The 20,706-nt window shown below is 40.3% G+C and overlaps 1 protein-coding gene across 6 annotated transcripts in view; it reads right to left on the bottom strand.

The window, feature by feature from the left end:
- The window catches only part of COL15A1 (collagen type XV alpha 1 chain), a 290,144-nt gene that overhangs the window by 72,224 nt on the left and 197,214 nt on the right, over positions 1–20,706 (bottom strand). For 5 of the 6 annotated variants that reach the window (XM_048839369.2, XM_048839366.2, XM_048839365.2 and 2 more), the window contains 6 exons: positions 19,419–19,487; positions 12,528–12,572; positions 8,928–8,972; positions 5,732–5,794; positions 3,810–3,845; positions 3,634–3,717 (listed from right to left, as the gene is read on the bottom strand). In XM_048839369.2, coding sequence (XP_048695326.2) covers positions 3,634–3,717; positions 3,810–3,845; positions 5,732–5,794; positions 8,928–8,972; positions 12,528–12,572; positions 19,419–19,487 — 342 coding nt within the window. The remainder of the gene's footprint in view (positions 1–3,633; positions 3,718–3,809; positions 3,846–5,731; positions 5,795–8,927; positions 8,973–12,527; positions 12,573–19,418; positions 19,488–20,706) is intronic. The other variant, XM_075125516.1, reaches the window with a different exon arrangement.

The following is a 20,706-nucleotide window of genomic DNA, read 5'->3' on the forward strand; positions in this document are numbered from 1 at the left end:
TCAGACTCTCTCCATTCCTTCCTCATTAGTTTTTTGGACATTAAATATGACGGATCAATGACTGAAAAAGAAAGTTTGCTGCTCACTTTCCCCCGCATTGGTTTCTACTGAACTTTACGGTGGGGAAAGGGGTGGGGGAGCAGGGGATTTCAGTAAAGATCAATTACAGTTTTACACTGAAAAGACAAATGGTATAAATGTTCTACCAAAGGACAAGTGTGACTTACTGGCCCTTCAAAATGACCAAAATGTAAAAGTTCCCAGAGCAAAATAGCCTAAATGATATAATCTGATCACATTTTAGCATTTCATATCAGCAAATTACAACAAACTGGGAGAAAAAAACCCTTTTGTATTGGGCTTTGGATTGACAAATGTGTGGTGAATGTCGGACAGAATTCAGAAGAAAGGAATGTCTGAACAACTGAGACTCTCTTTGGGAGATGATGATGAATTTCTGTTGCAGTAACTCACCTGGGCTCCAATCACAACAATTTGAGGCCCTATTGTGCTGGGCACTACACAAACACACACAGGTCCTTCCCTGAATTGATTGCAATCTAAGGCTCCAATGCTGCAACTTATAGACTGCAGTGACTGAGGTGAATGGCGCTCGTGTATTATCAATTTCAAGACCAGAGCCCAATTTCCTTCATCCATTGTCTACCCAGTAATATCTATCTACTACACAAATAATAAAGTTTCAAATATAGAAAAAGAATGCTATTGTGATGTTGCGCTAGCACGACGGTTTAAATTGCCAAACTGACTGGCAGAAATTGGCACGGCTCTGGCACGTCTGCTTGCATTAGGTCTGCTGTGTGTCCAGTGCTACTGATGCTTCTGGATGTTTTCCTGTGAGGCTGAAATAGCAAAATGTACAGGGACGCTATAACTCTCTAGCTAAGAAAACCTCTATAGAGCAAAGTTAATACGTCTTGTATAAATACACCGGCTATTATTGGATCAAGCCCCACCTGGTCTCTCCCCTACATCATCCTATATAGAATCAACCTCCTCCAAATTCACTGTGCTTTCAATGCCTCAAAAAAAAAAAATAATCAGACAACTAATAGTGGATAGGTTGAGAGCTAAATGGGGACAGTTATCACTTACTTTGTCTATTTATAATAACAGTTTGTTGCAAATGCACAGAGAGTTGAATACATTTATTTTTAACCCGCTCTTTCACCTCATATGTCATTTGTCTTCCTAGACTACAAGGTCTCTGGGGCAGAAGCTAGGTTTTTGTATATATGTATCTGAACAGCATGTAGCATAATGCGGCCCCAATTGACCATGGGGCCCCTGGACACTACGGTAATATATAGTGAAGGTATTTGATACAGGAATCTTGGACAATAGAGAGGACACACAATACATTTCCTCGGCAGTAGTTAATCACCGTATTAATGTGTGGCAATTGTGAAGTGTGTGGAGAAGCTGCTTGGCCTCCAGCATGCTAACATTGTGATCTGTGTCAGCTTCAGGGATGCTCGGCACTTCACTCACACATAAGTGCCTTCCACCTGACGATCTCATAATCCTTTACAAACATTAACAAACTGAACCTCAAAATATCCATCTCAAGGGGGCATGGTTATCAAACAAAGGCAAACGATGTTAAACGTCTTGCCAAAGAAGATCACCCAGAAGCATTGTGGCAGAGCTAGGAAGAGACCTTAGATCTCCTGAGTTTCAATCCAAGGCCTATACCACCAGATCATCCTTTTACCTGAAGGCTATTAAAAAGCTGCCAAAAATTAAAGCAGAAACTGGATGAAACACATAGCATTAATTCCTTCATTCACCCAGGGTTTTTGAGCCACTTTCAAGATAACATGTTCATTCCCGTCCTGCAAAGAAGCTACCCAAACTCCTTTGGGGCTTTGGTTGCCATCATTAGGGACCCACTTTCTGCCACAATTATTATCACTGTCAGAACCTCGTTGCTTTAGTCAATATAAAATGTAAAGTCTGAGTTAGCTTTCTGACTTTGTTATTGCCTAGCTCCTATCATGCAGATTCCTCACCTCTGATTACAAGCCTTGGCAGACTGCAGCTAACCACCTGACTTCTCTCAAACAAAGAGAATCCTTCAGAGGGTAAGATTACATGGCTCTCCTGAGTGAACAAGGTTCCTGTAGCCATTCATAGCTTCACCAATTCCCAATGTCATACCAAATTGACTACACAGACTTTTGTAATAAGTTTGCAATTTGGTTCATCTAAACTTCTAGGCTTCTTTTTTCCTACTAGTATTATCTATAACCTAAAAGCCTGAAATACACTAAGCAAACCCCATTGAAAATGTGTGTGGTGTGAAAGGACGTGCAGCTCTCTGAACCATCTTTCACCAGCATGCTCTTTGACACTTGCTGATACTACTTCAGCACAAGAGCTATTTCTTCGGTTTGTATGGTATACACCTGGTAGAAAGCATGGTGGAGTCTAGACACTACTGCAGTTTGATTCCAGGCATTGCTGGAGTCACAGGGTGTGCCTATACTGCAATTAAGACATCTGTGGCTGGCCCGTGCCAGCTGACTCAGGCTTGCGGGGCTCGGGCTAAGGGTCTGTTTAATTGCGGTGTAGACATTCAGGCTCTGGTGGGAGCCCAGGCTCCAGGTCCCTGTGAGGTGGAAGGTTCCCTGAGCTCAGGCTGCAGCCCAAGCCCTAACAGCGACACCAAAATTAAACAGACCCTTAGCCTGATCCCCATGAGTCCAAGTCAGCTGGCATGGGCCAGCCATCGGTGTCTAAATGCAGTGTAGTGTAGACATGCCCACAGAGGCCCCTTTACTTTATACTTCCTCTATTCTGTATTCCCTAATTAATTTTTCTTCATTTTTATGGCTTCTGCAGAGTCAACTGCACATGTTAAGAGAAGCAAACACTGTTCTGTTAGAGTCTTCACTCATTTTACTGCCCTTTTTCATCTTTTTGTCGTGGCAAGGTCATGGGTGACCAGACGTAGTAATGGGAGCCAGAGTCCACAGTCACAAGACAGAAGTGGAGTCAGCTGGGTCAGGATAGTGGGAAGTCAAAAGAAGGAGCCAAACTGGAGATCAGAACCACGAGTTGGGAACCAGAGTCAGGCCGGGTCAGGATACCAGAGGCTCAGAGGCAGGAACTAAACTGGAGGTCAGGAGCCACAAGTAAGATGGCAGGAGGCAAGCTGCAGGAGGCACACAGTCCAAAGCAGGGTGAAATCCAGTTGTTCAGACAGCTTCCTGTTCCAGCTGCTGGCTTAAGTAGGGCCAGTGGGCCAATCAGCTGCTCTGGCACTCTGCCAATTAGACATTGGGGCAGAGCCTAACAGTGGAGCTAGGTTTCCTGCGTCCCAGGTAATCCATTGTCAGCAGGCTGTGAGGTGGAGGGTTGGAGTGTGGCTGTTCCCATAATCCTACAGGCTGGGTTTGAGACACATGGGTCATGACTTAAAACTATGATTGGACAAATGTGTGTACGTGGAGGGGGATTAGGTGTAGACATTCATTGCAGATTTTTCTCTTTCAGGGCTGTATCTATGACCTGAACATCAACACCAATACCAGTTGTTCTTCCCTGCCATGTAACTCTAGATACATTTTAAGGACAGTAAAGTTCTTAACACTTTACAAAGACACTTACCTGTGGTACTGCTATGATTGGCCCTGGTGGCCCTGGTGGCCCTGGTGGTCCAACAATACTGGCACCATCCCGTCCTGGTTCACCCTATTTCAATAGTAGTACAGATGGAAAGGCCATTTATTAAACACCAAATCCCCAGTAACAATTCAATTAGAAAGAAATTGATCCCATCTTACCTTGGATCCTGTGTCACCCTTGTCCCCTTTGGGACCCTGCATGCAATTTAATAAAGGAGTGTTAACAATTTACAAGGGAAAGTTGTGATAATACTTTCCCTCCCACCATGAGAGAATAATATTCACGAAGGGCTTGATCTAAAGTGCAGTGAAGTTGATGGAAAGACTCTGGATTGCAATGGGTTTGGATCAGGCCCTAAGTGTATATTGGTTCTGAATGTTTTCAGTAATTTCTACTGCCTTTGACAGTATAAAAGTATGATAGAGGGCTGAGAGAACAGAGAGGAAGGAAACAGAGAGAGCTAGTATTTTTCACATACAGCACTGTATTTTTTTCCTAAGAGAATCCAAGCATTAGATTTATTGAAGGGTTCACAGGTGGGTCTCATGCTGATCTATTATGCATTTTTATGACCCTAAAAATTATATTTTAACAGAAAGCTGATGTATTAAAAAGAGTAAACCAAAAACCTTACTTTTTGTTAGAGTTGATACTGCTTTTTCCATTGGTAATAAAAACATAACACTTTGCAGTTATATGGTACTTGATTTCTATACCTCAGAGTTATTTACAAAGGTGGGTAGCACTTTATAGACAAGGGAGCCAAACCTACAGTTGGTGAAAATCAGCGTGGATTTACACCAGCTGGAGTTCCAGCCCAGATAATGTGAGAGACAAAGAGGTTTAAGTGACATGCCCCAGATTAAAGAGTAAACTAGGGTCAGAATCAGATTTCCTGTTTCCCAGCCCTGTCTTCAATCAACAAGATTACATGTGCCCCTGACACAAATGTGTAAATATTTCACTGAATAATAAATTCTATTGAACTAGGGTGACATTGCTAACTTAAACTAACATAAGCCAGGAAATTTAGAGTTAATTTACTCAGTTGTTCCTACATTTAACACAGAATAACCCCAGTTAATGACACTTTGTACCATGAGCGCTGCAACTCTCAACAGTGAACACAAAGTGTCACTCATGACCATGTAGAGAAAAGAAACAAGCACTGCTGTAATGGCTTAAAGTCATCCAGAGTAGGGATGTGCATGAGGTGCAGGGTTTGGGGCAGGTCAGCTCCTCCTTCAACCTCTATAACTTCCCTTCCAATGGCCAACTAGCCATCTGGCAATTTGTGCCTCTCTCTAGCTCTCTTGTGCCGGAAAGCTTCCCAAGGATCCGTAAGTCCTCTCCTTGCTGCTAGGCCTGAGCTGGCTGATTGATTTATAATTGGGCTGGTTTAAATTTTTCTTAAAAACAGAAAGCAACCAATCCACATTTTTTAATGAAGCAACTATGAGCAAATGATTTCTAACATTTCACTTTCACCTGTTGGGTTACTGAGTTAAACACATACGAACGTTTAAAACCTGCAAGCTTCTATTTTTCTCCTCTTCTAACTTAAAAAATGACACTTTATTTCAGAATGTATGCAAACCAAAAAAGCATTCGTAGGCCGACATTTTTTCTGCCAAGTTTCAATACAGAGTGAATTAATTGCCAGTTTACAATAGAAATGCTTAACAATATTGGTGCTTGCAGATTTCTCTAGAAGCAGGAACTTACCAATACATTTAAAAATGTGTTATACCAAAGAGTCTCCGATTTTTTCATAGTGTGGATCATGTCCAACTATACAGATTGCTTTGTGGACACCACCCTTCCCATTGGTGATACAATTGCCGACTGTTGCAATTACAGTTAATTGTTTACATGGTAACGCAACAGCAGGAAAGCATCATGTGTATTTTCAAGCTTCTGGTGCAGCTGGATACATGGATAAAAGCCAGCACAATGTGACCAGCCATCTCTCCATGGACCACTAGCATGTGCTCTGGGAGTTACTGGTAGTCCCTGGACTAGTTTGGGAACAAATGTGCTATGTGATCACACAAAGAAAGAGTATGGTGGTACAACTCACTACATCTCCAGGACGTCCAGCAACACCGGGAAATCCAGGTTTTCCATCTGCACCTTGCTCACCCTATCAAAACAGAAATACATATTCTATTATTAATTTTAAATTCAATGCAGCATCTATGGTATTCTATCAGCTTTCTAGAAAGCTGCTCAATTATTCCATTGGAAAAGTTTTAAACATCACACAGTAACCAGTCATTTTAAAAAAAAATCAATCAGCTAATAAAGCAATTAAGAAAGCAGCAGACATAAATAGAGCTGTACTTTCTGCATTTGTTTCTTTACGTTGCCCACATTGTTTCAGGGGAGACAAGAATCACCACACATAGCAGCCAATATGTGAGATTCCCTCAGTGAAGGAGGTGGCACTGTAGTTTTAAAATGTAGTTTTGCTTTTTGGAAGGAATTTTTACGCATTTACAGTACTATGCTCAACAAAACCTCTTAAAAGAAAAAGAAAGTTGTAAAGATTCTAAATCTGCCAGATGACCCTGGTTGTGGCTGCCATCCTGGATTCTCTACACAATAGAAGGACTTAAAGATGATAGTTTATAAAATTTGAAATCTCCATTTTTCTTGGTACAGCACCAATAACCTTAACAGTATTGATGTTTCTGCTTCATTAAGAACAGTTTCTACCCTTTTATCACCTCACCTTTCCTCTGCCACCAGCAGAGTATGTTACTGAAGAACAAATGGACACTTCATTAACGGTGGGTAAAGTTTTCAAAAGAACCCAAGTGACTTAGGAGCCCACATTCCATTTTCAAAATGGTGCTTGGGAGGCTAAATCTCATTGAAGGTCAATGGGGCTTAGGTGCCGACACTGTAACCAACCAACCTACCCACCTGCCCCATGGCAGCAAGTCTTAGAGCCTAGATCAAGGGATTGAGTGACGGAGCTAAAAATAGCAGTGTGGACTTTCCTGCTGGGGCTGGAGCTCGAGCTCTGAGCCCCTCCCACCACTCACTGGGTCTCAGAGCTCAACTCCAGCTTGAGCATGAACATCTACACTGCTATTTTTAGCCCGTAAGGAGAGCCTAGTCAGCTGACTTGGACTCTGAGACTCGCTGCTCTGGGGTTTTGTTTTTGTTTGTTTCTTTGCAGTGCAGATGTACCCTTAGGTACTTCTGAAAATGTTACCCATTTTCTCTTAAGTAGCCACATGAGGTAAACTTCTCTAAAACTGTACAAACTGGTTCAATAATGTTTTAGCAATTCTACAAATGAGAAAAGAGTCTGTAGCCCATTTCCTATTTGTTAGTGAAATTCACTTCATCTCTGGAAAGCCCAAGCAGGTTTTGTATGCGCGAAGTGTGTGAAACACCGGGGGCAGAGTTGGATGAAAAACCTGCAGAAGTCCTTCCCTATCATTTGTGTGTAACTGCATTTCTATAATCACAGATCTCAGGGAATCTCCACAGGCTAGCTCCCTTCTCCACCTACTGCACCAGCCTATATGGGGTGAACAGGACTTCCTCCACAGCTTGCGGATGTCTGTAGGCTGTTACCCAGCGTACATGAGGGGTGCTATACAGCTGCATGGTGGTGCTTTATCAGTGACTCACCAACCGTAAGGTTGAGACAGAACAGAGGGTCTTGGGGACCTCCTCAAAGGGTAAGTTTCACCCATGTGCAGATGAAATGGGTTAGGACTAAGAGGACTAATAGTTAGGACTAAGAGCTGCTAATTCACTTCTTGTTGGAACAAATGTTCAATAATTTCACCAACTCTTTTTCTTACTCAAGTTTAACTGGGAAAGAAAGACATGATTTTAGTTAACATAATTCACACTGTAAATAGGACAGTATGGCCATGTCTCATTTTTTAACATTATTCATATCTTAACATCTTTTAGGCTATGTTTACACTACAGACCTTATTGCTGCTGTAAGGTCTCCCATGTAGCCACTCTATGCCAGTAGGAGAGAGCTCTCCTGCCAGCATAATTAAACCACTCCCAATGAGCGGTGGTAGCTATGTCGGTGGGATAGCCTCGCCTACCAACATAGTGCTCTCCACACCAGCACTTTTGTCAGTGAAACTTATGTTGGTCAGGGGTGTGTTTTTTCAAATCTGTGACCGACAAAAGTTTTGCCAACAAAAGTATTAGTGTAGACAAAGCCAAACATTATATCACTCCTGAAACCAGCATTTGTTTGGTGTCCTCTAGATTTTTATTTCTGCTCGTCTTACTGGACACTTGAAAACTCAGTCCCTGTAAACAAATGAAAATAAAATAAAAATACCAACACCCCCGCACACACACACAAACACATACTTCTTTCATTCCTACTGGGCAAAATTTTAAGGTTCCAGAACTGTACGTTATTCAGCACTAAGAGGACGAGTTATCTGCCAAGGTAGTTTTATTATTTATGGACTGAACCGATTGATTCCGATAGCTTATTTTTTAAGTAGCTTTGCAGTCACCTCATTCACAATAGTTATGCCCTTTAGAAATATGCTTTAAAACACTATTTATCACAACCACATAACATCATTCAGTAATAATTACTGGAGGAAGGGCCATAAAGCAGAACACTTTCTTCAACAATTGTTCACACAAGGAAATGAGTTAGATCCTTGAAGAAATCAAAAGAGCTCAAGACAATTTGCCTACACATCAGTACATTGTCTTTAATTAGCATTCTGGCAAATGTCTTAGTGAAATGTGTTTTTAAGAAATGTATTCTCTGATTGCACAGAAATGACACCTCCATACAGATTGCTGCGAATTCAAAACATGTACAGCAGATGGAATTTATAACAAGCAGCAGCCACTACATTATGTTGTTTTATTAAAATTAAAACAAGCAGGTGTGTTATGATAAAACTGTGATAAAAGTTAAGCAAACAGAGGTTCATATTAGTCATTGCTTTAATCCAGTTTTCCACCACTGTAACTCTGTTGATTACACTGGAGTCATACTGGTGTAGTGTACAACTGGAGTAACTCAATAGTGAATCAGACCCAGAATATTTTAAACATCACATATCAGTCAACAGATCACATAGTTTACAGACAACAATAATTCAACTCAGGTACTTCAAAACATCCCTGGGAATTGTGTGTACGTGTATAATTAGAATTCTGCCAATATAATCAACATTTACCATCATTTTAGTACATCAAGAGAATAACTAAGCAGAAGAAACAATGCATTTGTAAATCAAGTTAAATGAGTTCCCCACCTTTAAACCTGCTATACCTGGTGGACCAGTATCCCCTTTTTCTCCCTGAAATGCAGATACATAGGTCATGTTAAATATCAAAATGCAGTACAACTACAGTGATTAAAAAAAACCCTTGCTTGTTTAGAATTAAATAAAGTGCTCTCTTCAGCTCTGCATTACTACAGCTTTATGGTGGTGTAACTCCTCTTTCCTTACAGAGAGAATGGAAATACTTTGATTTCAACAAAGTTACACCAGTTTAAAATAGAAATAATCATAGAATATCAGGGTTGGAAGGGACTTCAGGAGGTCATCTAGTCCAACCCCCTGCTCAAAGCAGGACCAATCCCCAATTTTTGGCCCAGATCCCTAAATGGCCCCCTCAAGGATTAAACTCACAACCCTACATTTAGCAGGCCAATGCTCAAACCACTGAGCTATCCCTCCCCCATTGCATTGATGTATCAAGCCCAAGACATAATGAGTTTGTTTGCTGAAAATATATTCTTTTAGGAATGCTTTTACTCATGATAATTAGACTTCACTGGCTTCTGGTGGAAAAAGAAGTTTTTCATAATAATCAATGATCTCATTATCCATAAACACAGATTTTAGATATGTATTTATCAGCTGGAAACAGAACACTAAGGTCACTGTGGTAGATGACCGCACCTGTGCTATGAATTAAAGTCACATCATTGATCTGGGATGGATAGCTCTATCTAAAAATATGATGAGTTATGTTGTACTAAACTTATCACTTAGTTGAACATTAAACTCCATGTGATTTCTAGTTGGATTTCTAGAGCCTTTTGTCACTCAGAGTAGGTGAAAACTGAATTTTGCTTCTGGCTTCACATGGTAATGAAAATCAGTTTCATCTGTGAAAAGTGGGTGAAAAACCCTACAACTGGCTCAGAATGGTGACATTGTACATCTACTTTATACCCACTTTGCACTGGAGTAAATTACTTCATGAGGTACAAGGCAATGGAAAAATCAGGCCCTTTCATTGTCTGGGCAGGAATCACTCAAGAGCTGCCAACAAAAGGCTTGTTATAAATGGGGGGTAATAGTCAATGTGTTAAAATCCATAAAGTGATTCACAGGATTCTACGCACATCCCATTAGTATCTGAGACCCAGAACCTCAAAGATATTAGGTGTCTAGCTCCATGGAAATTAGGCATCTAAATACCTTTGAGGATCTGGGCCTGAGTGCCTCACAAATAAATGAATTTATCCTAACAACACCCTTGTGAGGCAACCATTATCCCCATTTTACAGATAGGGAGGTGAGGCATAGAGAGATTAAGTAACTTGCCCAAGGCCACATAGGAAATCTGTGGCAGAGCTGGAAATATCTTGTAAATCCCATGCCAGTTCTTTCACCACAGACCATCCTACCTTGCTTCTATCACTGTGGTTACAAGGGGTGGGTCTTTTGGAAGACAAAAAGGCAGGTTTTTCTATAAAGCACAGAGTCACTTCCTGGAACTTAGACACCCAAACTTAGACATCCTTTTGGGAGCTATAACATGTAACCTTGAGCTAACAAAGGACAAAGAGGGATTGCACTGAGCCAAAACACAATGGGATAAAACAATGAATTTCTCCTGCCATACTTCCAATCCTTCCAACCAAAAACACCTATTATTGCCCATCTAGTGATATTTTTAGTGATATTATTCTAGCATGTTTGCATTATGATTCCTCTCTTTCCTTATCCAACAAGTGTAGCTTTAAGACATCCTGAACTGGATTTGTGGTGATTGCTAGTCAGGATAAGCAAGGCTGGATGCTCTGACTGAAGAGTTCAGAGGAAACTCTACAAGGGGAACCTCATGTTGTTTCCTAAGTCCTATTCAGGACCTTACAGAGTATGAGCATGATCTGTCCCTGAGTATCCCAATTTGCAGAGGTGGTGAGCCCCTGCAGCTTTCTTTGACTTCCATAGGAATTGTGTGTGTGTGCAGCATCTCTGTAATCAGGCTACTTACGCAGGTGCCTAAATATAGACTTAGGTGCCTACCCATAGGCTCTCAAGTTAGAATGTTTTGGCCTTGGTGTTTATTTATTGTGATATTGTACAATATGTACCATATAACTAGGACCCTTGGCTTGCAGTTTTTACTGAAAACCTCCAAAAAATTCCTGGGTTTTGAAAAAATCAGTATTTGGATTTTTCAGCTGCTCAAATTCCCCAGACCCAGCTCCCCCCCTCACTGACTCTTTGCTGGCCTCCTCAGCATGCCTGTGCAGAGGAGAACAACTGCCAGTTGGTGGCTATCTCAGCTGCACAGTGGGGGGAGCAAGAATGGCAGGGAGACTGTGGAGATCACCAACTGCTGTAGTGACAGGCCACAAGGAGAGGAAAGCTGTACCCCTGAGCACTGGCCCCTCCTGATCCCAGCCCATCAGCGTGGCCCCAGGGCATACAGTCTCGTCCCCTTCCCTCCACCCTATCTTGCAGGGCACCCCTTTCCACCCATCTCCCTCCCACCCATTGCAAGTGTATCAGGCAACCCGTTCCCCAATAGGCACCTGCTTCCCCAAGATGGCCGCTGTGAGCAGCTGGGCTTAGAAACATGTTACTACTCAGAGAGGAACCCCAGGGCACAGAGCTGGGTCCACTTCACCAGCTGGACAGAGCCCCCTCCTGTCCCTGGGCTAGTAAGAGACCACACCAATCCCCCCATGGGACCAGGGAGTGAGCTGAGAAGTGCTGAGACTCTTTGAAAGAGCTGCTTGGAGTCTACGTGAGCCGGGACTTTTGGAATTCACACTGAAGACCTTATATCAAGTGTAACTGCTCAAGTCAACAGTAAACTGTTTTGTAAAAACGAAGGTTTTTTGCAATGGGGATATAATGGTTTCATAAACAATAAACTCATGTTCCTCTAAGGGCAAGTATACATGTGCAGTGCCGCAGCTGTACCATACAGCTGGTGTGGTGAAGACGTTCTGTGCCGATAGAAGACAGCTCTCCCATCGGTATAGCTCTGTGCACACTAGCGCTTATGTTGGGGTAACTAATGTCACTCAGGGGAGTGGAATATTCACACTCCTGAGTGACATAAATTTTGCCAATATAAGTGGTAGTGTAGACATAGCCTAATTGTTGCTTTCTTTCTGCCCTCCCAACCCCAATACTAAACCTGATATTTACCTGGAAAACCATGATGTTAATTTTTTGCATTGATTTTCACCCGTTTTTAAATTCTTGAAATAAAAACTGATAAATTCCTGGAAAATTAATAAATAAATACAATTTGGAAATGAAAGGCCTTACATATAGCATTTAACTACATGTTTAGCAAAGCATGCAGGGCAAAATACTGCTTTCACTACTCTGGTGTAAATGTGGAATAACGCCATTAAAGCAAACCCCAAAATTACATCCTTGCTATTGAAAGAAAAATTTGGCCCATAGTATTTAGGACATGTCAATGTTGGTCAGAAAGCACTTTTTTTGTTTGTTTTTTAAAAAGAGAAAGCTTTGGTGCAAAAGAACAAAAGCAAAAGTGACCTGAATTACTCTAAATATGGCAAACCAAAGTCGAAAATGGAAAATACAAAAATACGCTGGCTTTCAAATGTAGTTTGTTATATCAGTTACCTTTGGTCCCATTGGCCCACGCTGTCCAGTCTCCCCAACAGGACCCTACAAAGTATTCCGAGTTTACTGATATATCAATATATAATTTCATATTAATTTTTTCTCAGTAACAAACAAGCTAACAATCACAACCATGGAAAAGTCTTTTAGTAGCAGTTTCAACAGAAAGTATTAAAATGCAAATTTTTTTAAGATATTTTGAAGTCTATCTGTTTAATATTTTCTTGTAATAGGCAGAGTATATAGTGATAGTTATATTTAAAGTTGCCCAAGTGTTGCCATTCTAAGGAGTTGCTTATAATTTTTTTCAATCACTTACCTAACTGGCTGAAATTCTGGAGGTATGTTCTCAGCCTGGGAGCAGTATTTTTGAAAAGTTTAAATCAAAATGATGTTGCCATTTTTAAGATTGGGGAGAATAAAAAGAAATATACTTTCCCTATTATAAAACATATCTTTGTGACCCTTTTTTTGAGCAGCCCGGGGCTGGAAGTGGTGTTAGATGGTAAAATGTAAAATTTGGCAGGAAGTGACAGTATTCCCTATCTTGCAGAGGTGACTTTTGGTGTTCTGGTGAAAACTGCTTATGATTTGTCAACATTATAAACATTTAAAAAACCCTACTTTATGCATATGCACTAAATTTTTGTAATGCAACCACTTAAACTGCCATTGGTTGTTTGTTTTTGCTGTCTCTGAAAGCTTAGGGCAGGTCTACTTTTAAAAATACCCCAGCAGCAGTGCATCTGCACCCAATTAGTGCTTCAGTGAAGACACTACCTACGCCAAGGGGAGGGGTTCTCTTGTCAGTGCAGGTAATCCACCTCCCCGAGAGGCGATAGCTAAGTTGAAAGGAGAATTCTCCCATAAACCGAGTGCTGTCTACACCATGGATTAGGTTGGTTTAACTGTGTCACTGAAGGGTGTGCATTTTTCACACCCCTGTTGGATGTAGTTATATGATCTAATTTTCTTGTATAGACCTGGACTAAGATTAGGAAAGTTCCTAGGTAGTTTCTCTTGAGTTAGTGAGATTGCACTGCCTTCTCCAGTGCGATAAGTATTGGTGCCAAAAGAGTGCAGCCTTCTTCCATTTGAAAGAGGCCTGGTCTACACTAAAAAATTAAGTTGATTTAACTACTTCCAACAGGGGTGTGAAAAATCCACTCCCAGAGCAGCATAGTTAAGCAAACCTAACTCATAGTGTAGAAGGAATAATTCTTCCATCAACCTAGCTACCACCTCGTGGAGAGCTGGATTAGCTACACTGAGCCCTGGTCTACACTACAGAATTACATCAGTATAACTACATTACTCAGGGGTGTGAATAATCCACCTCCCTGAGTGACATAGTTATACCGACCTAAGTGCTGGTGTGGACAGCTCAGGAGAGCCTTTCCTGATGACATAGCTACCTCCTCTCATGGAGCTGGAGTTATGAAACTGATGGGAGAGCTCTCTCCCATCGGCTTAGAGCATCTTCACCAGAAGCTCTAGAGTGCAAGTGTAGGTGCCGATGCAAGTTTCTAATGTAGACTTGCCCTGAGGGAAGAACCCCTCCCGTCAGCGTAGGCAGTGCAGCTGTGATACTGTAGGATTTCAAGTGTAGATAAGCCCATAGAAAGGAGTCCATGAAATAAGGCAGGAGCACTTTTCTCACCGACTGCACATATTATGCATTACAGAGCTTTCCACTGGTGTCTAGCAAATAGATAAACATAACACAAAGTCTTTGTTGTTTCATTTTCCTTTGTCAAGAATGCACAAAATTAAATACAAAAGAATTCCAAGGTTGCAAAGTGAGACACGCAAAAGTCAGGAAATGATCAAGTTAAGGTTGCCAGCACGGCCCTAACTCAGTTCCTGTTCATGTATGCTTTACAATACAGTCCTGATCCACACTAGATCATCTACTGTCTCAAAAGAAGTTCCTTCTGAATAGAACAGATTAAAATACGGTTATGTTTTCCTTAAACCAGATTTACAGACATATGGTAGGAAGTCAAACCCAAGGAGTTTTTGAGTAACACCTACTTCCAGCTGGTGACTGAGTGACAGTCAAAGCTCACGTTCTTACAAAAGGCTGTGGAATGTACTTGAGGTGGAGTGAAATCTCACAGAGTCACATAGAACTGGGGATAGTATCCTGAGACACTTGGGAGAGAGAGGGTTCTCTGACTTAACATTTACAGATACAGCTGCTTTTGTTAACGTTCTGAATGCAGAGCTGCCCTTGCAGGTATAACCAATGCAGTGCTGTGTTTCTGAGTCTGCAGACAGACTGAAACAATGACTCAGAGGCGTGAACTCCCCTGCCTCTTAATCTCAATGGGGTGTCAGCTCTACAGCCCAATGATGACACTTGGATGTCAACATTAACTGTCCCACTGTTGATCGTTTGAGCAGATACAATGGAGAAGAGGTCAGAGTGAAGAAAGTGAAGTTGAATATGATAACAAGGCACTGAACAATTAAATATAGGGCTGTCAAGCGATTAAAAACATTGTGATTAATCGCACTGTTAAACAATAATAGAACACCATTTATTTAAATATTTTCCCATGTTTTCTACATTTTCAAATATAGTGATTTCAATTACAACACGGAATACAAAGTGTTCAGTGCTCACTTTATATTTATTTTTGATTACAAGTATTTGCACTGTAAAAACATAAAAGAAATTGTATTTTTCAATTCACCTAATACAAGTACTTTTTTTTATTGCAATCTGTACTGCAATCTCTTTATCATGAAAGTTGAACTTGCAAATGTAGAATTATGTAAAAAAACTTGCATTCACAAATAAAACAAGGTAAAATTTTGGAGCCTGCAAGTCTACTCAGTCCTACTTCTTGTTCAGCCAAACCCTCAGACAAGTTTTACATTGTTTTGTTTTGAGTGCAGTTATGTAACAAAAAAAAAATCTACATTTGTAAGTTGCAATTTCATGACAAAGAGATTGCACTACACGACTTGTATGAGGTGAATTGAAAAATACTATTTCTTTTGTTTATCATTTTTACAGTACAAATATTTGTCATAAAAAATAACATACACTTTGATTTCAATTACAACACAGAATACAATATATATGAAAATGTAGAAAAACATCCAAAATATTTAATACATTTCAATTAGTATTCTATTGTTTAACAGTATGATTAAAATTGCGATTAATTGCAATTAATTTTTTGAGATAATTGCGTGAGTTAACTGCGATTAATCGACAACCCTAATTAAATATTTAAGTACTACATAAAAGCTATATTCAACCTTTAATATTGGGCGTGGGAGGGAAGAGTAGAGAGCCCTAAAATTATAGCCCAGCCCACGGACTATAATTAAAAACAGAATTCAGCCCTCTTCACCACATATACTTGGCACCACCGCTTTAAACAGAACTACCAATTTCTTAATACAAGGTTGAATTAAAGATTTATATAAACTATACAGCAGATTGTCACTGTTTTATAATTATTGCTATAAATTACACACAAAATGATAATATGAATCTTTTGTTCAATGTCTCTTTTAGAAATTACAATCCCATCTAAAGAGATTGTGACAGAACAGATGAGGTACAAACAAACCCAATGTACCTCCTAATAGCTTGTTTTAATTAAAATCCTCTTAGAAGCAGACAATCTTCTTTTTAACACAGGCAGAAACCTCTAGGGGTTTTATAGGATGTAAGTAGCTCACGATGGCAAAGCTTTTCTGCAGTATTAGCATATATCTGAAATCTGGTGTCTGCTTTATTGACCCAAGGCATGGAAAGCAAATGTGGACAACAGGGAAAGCAAACTTTCAGAGTTTTGTTCAAAATCAATAAAACATGTTATCTGTTGGCTACAGCAGACTAACTTGGAAATAGCACCTGCACCGAAAGCAACTCAGAGTAAAGGTGTCATGTAGACAATTCAGAAGGGGCAAGTTTGGCTGCTTGCTTATTTCAGCTGTCTGGCTGCGGCTTTTATTTTTGAAATACGATAGTTTTGGCTACTCTTATTGTTTAAAACAGAATATAAAGAGATGATGCACTCTCTTAAAATGAAACCTGGGTCAAGTGATGTTTCAGCATCATCAGTGAAGCATCAGATCATTTCAGCCCCTGGCTTTTAAAACTGGCCCCTAACACAGTGTTGGCTCCAGCATTCAGCAATCTCTCTAGGCTGGGGGGCCAGGTCCCTTCCCCCAAAGTTATGCTGGCTTCGGACAGAGGGAATGCACAGGAGCAAAATCTGCAAAGAGGGCAGCTGTGGTGGTGGGAAATGGCAGAAACCTTCCCTCCACCAGGTAACACAGCATTAATCGTTGGTGGCACTGCTATAATGAAGACATGACCAAGGTGGCTGGGAACACATTGATCAGTGCACCCCAACTGAGAGCAGTCCAATGGAGTCCCTGATAGATTTTAGAGTTGCTCAGACTGGCAAAAATTCTAGGGAGAGTGATGGAGGAAACAATACCATGCTCCAGCCCTGACTGGCTCAGTAAGGGGCATTTGGTACTTTCCTGCTCTAGGCAGAGTGAATCTGGCTCAAATACGCCAAAAAAACCCAACTGTCTGTGATGTGAACTCTGTGCAGAACTCTACAGCTTACATCAGAATGGGAAAAAGCCGACATAACCGCTAGGTCCCGTGTTTGCTTTTATTGGTGCAATGCTCATGAAACTGAGCAACTAACACAGCTGTGAAACCAAGCACAGGGAGGGCAGGTATGTGCAGCATTCTCAATCCACTTCAGTCCCCACCTGCAATATCCCCTACTCTTCAAGTCTTCAACTGTTTTTAAGCAGAAACATCCTATTATGCCCAAACATATGATGACTTTGTGATATAAACAAATGCCCTGATTAATTATTCTATGTGACCTACAACTCAGAATTTATAGTTAGGTCTCTGAAAGTGAAAGGCTAGAACATTAACCCAGTGTGTCATTCCAAGTGGTGTATTTCACAGGTCTGCCAATCATCGCTGAGGTACCACATATGGTGGTGCACTGAATTGCCCTTTTAAAGACTTACTTTCATTTCACTATGGAAAGCATGTCTGAGTCTGCTTCTGAACATTGGTGAAACAGTGAATTTGTGTCAATTTCATTTAATTGTTCATTTTGAATTCACAGAGTTTACAGAACAGCACAACAGCAAAAAAGTATTAGAATTCAGGAAAGCAATTTTGGAAAATAAAGGAATCCAGCCTGTGGGGTATGGAAGAGGGAGTAGAAGAGTTTTCACAAACTCCCCGAGTTTGTATCTTGGAGATTATGAACAAGAAGTGGTCACAGTAGGCAGACAGTGACCCTGGATACTGAAGTCTACAATGTCAAAGGCTGCAGAGTAAAAAGGATAAAGGCGTATGAGACAGAAGAAGAGGCTTTTAGACAATCAGCACTTGGTCATTCGAGACCTCTGTAAAACAAATTTAAATGGAATAGAGGGGGTAAAAGCTAAATTATAGGAGATACAAGGGGAGTTAGAAGAAGAACATAGAAATTGAAATTCCAGACCAGAGCAGTGGTCTGTCTAGTTCAGTATCCTGTTACGGACAGTGGGCCGTTCCAGATGTTTCAAAGAAGGTGCAGGAAACACATTAGTGGTCAGTTGTGGAATAAACTACCCAGAGGAGAAATCAGTCACAGGTTGGCTTATGCCAGGATACATAAGAGTGTCACATTCATTCTAAAAAAGGATTGTACCCTAGCTAATGTAATTAGAGATGTTTTTATTATCTGTATAAATGTACAATCACTCTGAATCCTGACAATATTTTGACTTCACTCTTGTGGCAGTGAGTTCCACAGGTTGGCTATACATTGTGTAAAATGATTATTTTCTTCTCTGTTTTAAATGTGTTGCCTTTCAACTTCACTGACTGTTCCTTTAACCTTGAGTTATGAAACTGGGTATATTTACCTTCTCCTCGTTATTTTGTATCCTTCACTGTCATGTATACTCTTATTCATCTCCGCACTAAACTAAGCACTCTCAATCTTTTCAATCTCTCCTCATGCAGAACCTTGTCCCGGCCTCTAATCCTTTTTATTGCCCATCTCTGTACCCCTTTCTTTTGAATACCTCTTTTTTGAGACAGGATGACCAGATCTGATAGGAGTATTCTAAGTGTGGGCACACATAGATTTGAGTAATGGCATTATAATAATCTTCAGTATTATTTCCTCTCTCATTCTCTATACAGCCTAACATTGTTTGTTTGGGGGGTTTTATTTTTTATTTTTATTTTGACAGCTCCTACACTTTGAGCAGATCCTTTCACTGACCTTTACACAATAATTCTTTCTCCTGAAAAGTTTGTTAATTTAAAAATCAAGGTTGCATATCTAGGCAGCTTGAATAGTGGGGCTGGCGGAAAAAAAGGGAGGAAGGAGAAGTGTTTTGGGTTTTTTGAAATGTTTAGGTGAGAAAAAAGTACGTATTAAGGCTAACGGAAAGGAGCAGATAACGAGGTAGTGAAAAAAAACCTGCACTTTAACCCCATAAACTTTTAAAACTGTAACAGATCAGGAAATATATAAACTAATCAACTGTCCCAAAAAATTACATAAAAACTATACAGATTTTCTGGGCAACAACCTTGATAATTTAGTGCAACATAAATCTAGAGCTACTCAATCAAAACCAGTAGAATCACTCCAGATTTCACCTGTGAGAGACAGATCGAGGTCCTCTACTCCACATTTTTCTCAAGACAGAAAGAATAGACTGTTTCTGCATAATTCAGAATAATATAATATGGATGAACTAGTTAAAATACCCAAAGTCTTCTAGTCTTCCAGACAGACAGAATATAAAATGGGAGGAGTATATTTCAAATGATTTTTTTGTTTGTTTTGAAAACTAAATAAAAAACCAAGCCAAAAACCTTACATTTGGCCCTCTTGATCCTGGAACTCTGGGTTCACTCAACAAACTGATGCTCCCTGACCCTTCCATGTCCTATCGTGAAAGAGGAAAGAATCACAGAATGTTACATTTTACCCTCACATCCATTTTACATCAGGACTTTCACTTGAATCTTAAAAAGCAAAGACATTGAAGAAAAAACAAATATACTTTAAATTTTTCTCCAAAACCATTTTTCTGTCAGTTCATTGCTAAGTATTAGAGGTGAGCTATATTCAAATGTGGGAACAGCACAGTGATCCTTTGTGTCAACTGAGAACCTCGCAGAGTGATAGGTTTGTCACTTTATCAACCTTCCGCATTATTTCACATTGAAAAAAACAGGAGAATGGAGTGAAAGCAACTTTCCATTTTCAAGAGTACTTTGTAATACTTTAAATTCTGGTGTAGGATTTGTGTTTGGTCATTTAACTATCTCAAAGCATTATGCTGCTTTGTATAGCTGTGTGTATTGTAATTAATTTTCAAAGCTAAATTGCTTAAACATTTAAATCTGTTCTGGCAAAGGAGGCTCTGGAGGCATTTTGCCAAGCAGCCTAATTATGATTCAAGAACTAAAGTTATTTCTTCCTCTCACAATTGAATGTTGGGCTCCTGCCTGCAATGACTGTGGATGCAAAAGGCGATTCATATGGCTCACTGAAATGAGCATGAGCTGAGAGAACAGCAATGTCCATACATGGGGAAAGGCTCTCTGAAGCAGAGGGCAGATCTCTGTTACGAGGAAATGTGCATTTTCTTTAGATACGTGCCAATTTTACAACAGAGGAGACTGCAACACTTTTTCTCAGTCTGTTTCTACCTCACTTATACTCCACACCATCAGGGCAGAAAAGTAAAGCTGAATGCTGCGGAGCCCTTTTTTCCTTCTTTCCACAAACTGTAAGTCAAAGGGCATCAAATATCAAATGAAATCTCTATTGAGATGATGAGCTTTGAACTGTTTAGCTGTTTGCTCACTTCCCAAGGTGAATGCACTTGTGCTGCACGTTCCTTCGCCTTGCCTCCATTGCGCTTTAATTGGTCTCCTTGTGGCAATATTTTTCCATTGAAGACCATGCCTAATGCCTATTTTATATAACACACTGTCATTTTTGACACTCATGTGTTTTTATTAGGTTTACCAGGTACCTTCTGTAATACAGACTGTTCTTTTGGCAAGCACAAGGGCCAGCAAACCCTGTCTCTTTCTTTCCCCAGTGCAGCTCAGTTTTGGCACATAATTAATAACAGTTGCTATCAAATGCTGAAA

Source organism: Caretta caretta, chromosome 2 (assembly GCF_965140235.1).
Source record: "Caretta caretta isolate rCarCar2 chromosome 2, rCarCar1.hap1, whole genome shotgun sequence".
NCBI classification, from domain to species: Eukaryota; Metazoa; Chordata; order Testudines; family Cheloniidae; genus Caretta; species Caretta caretta.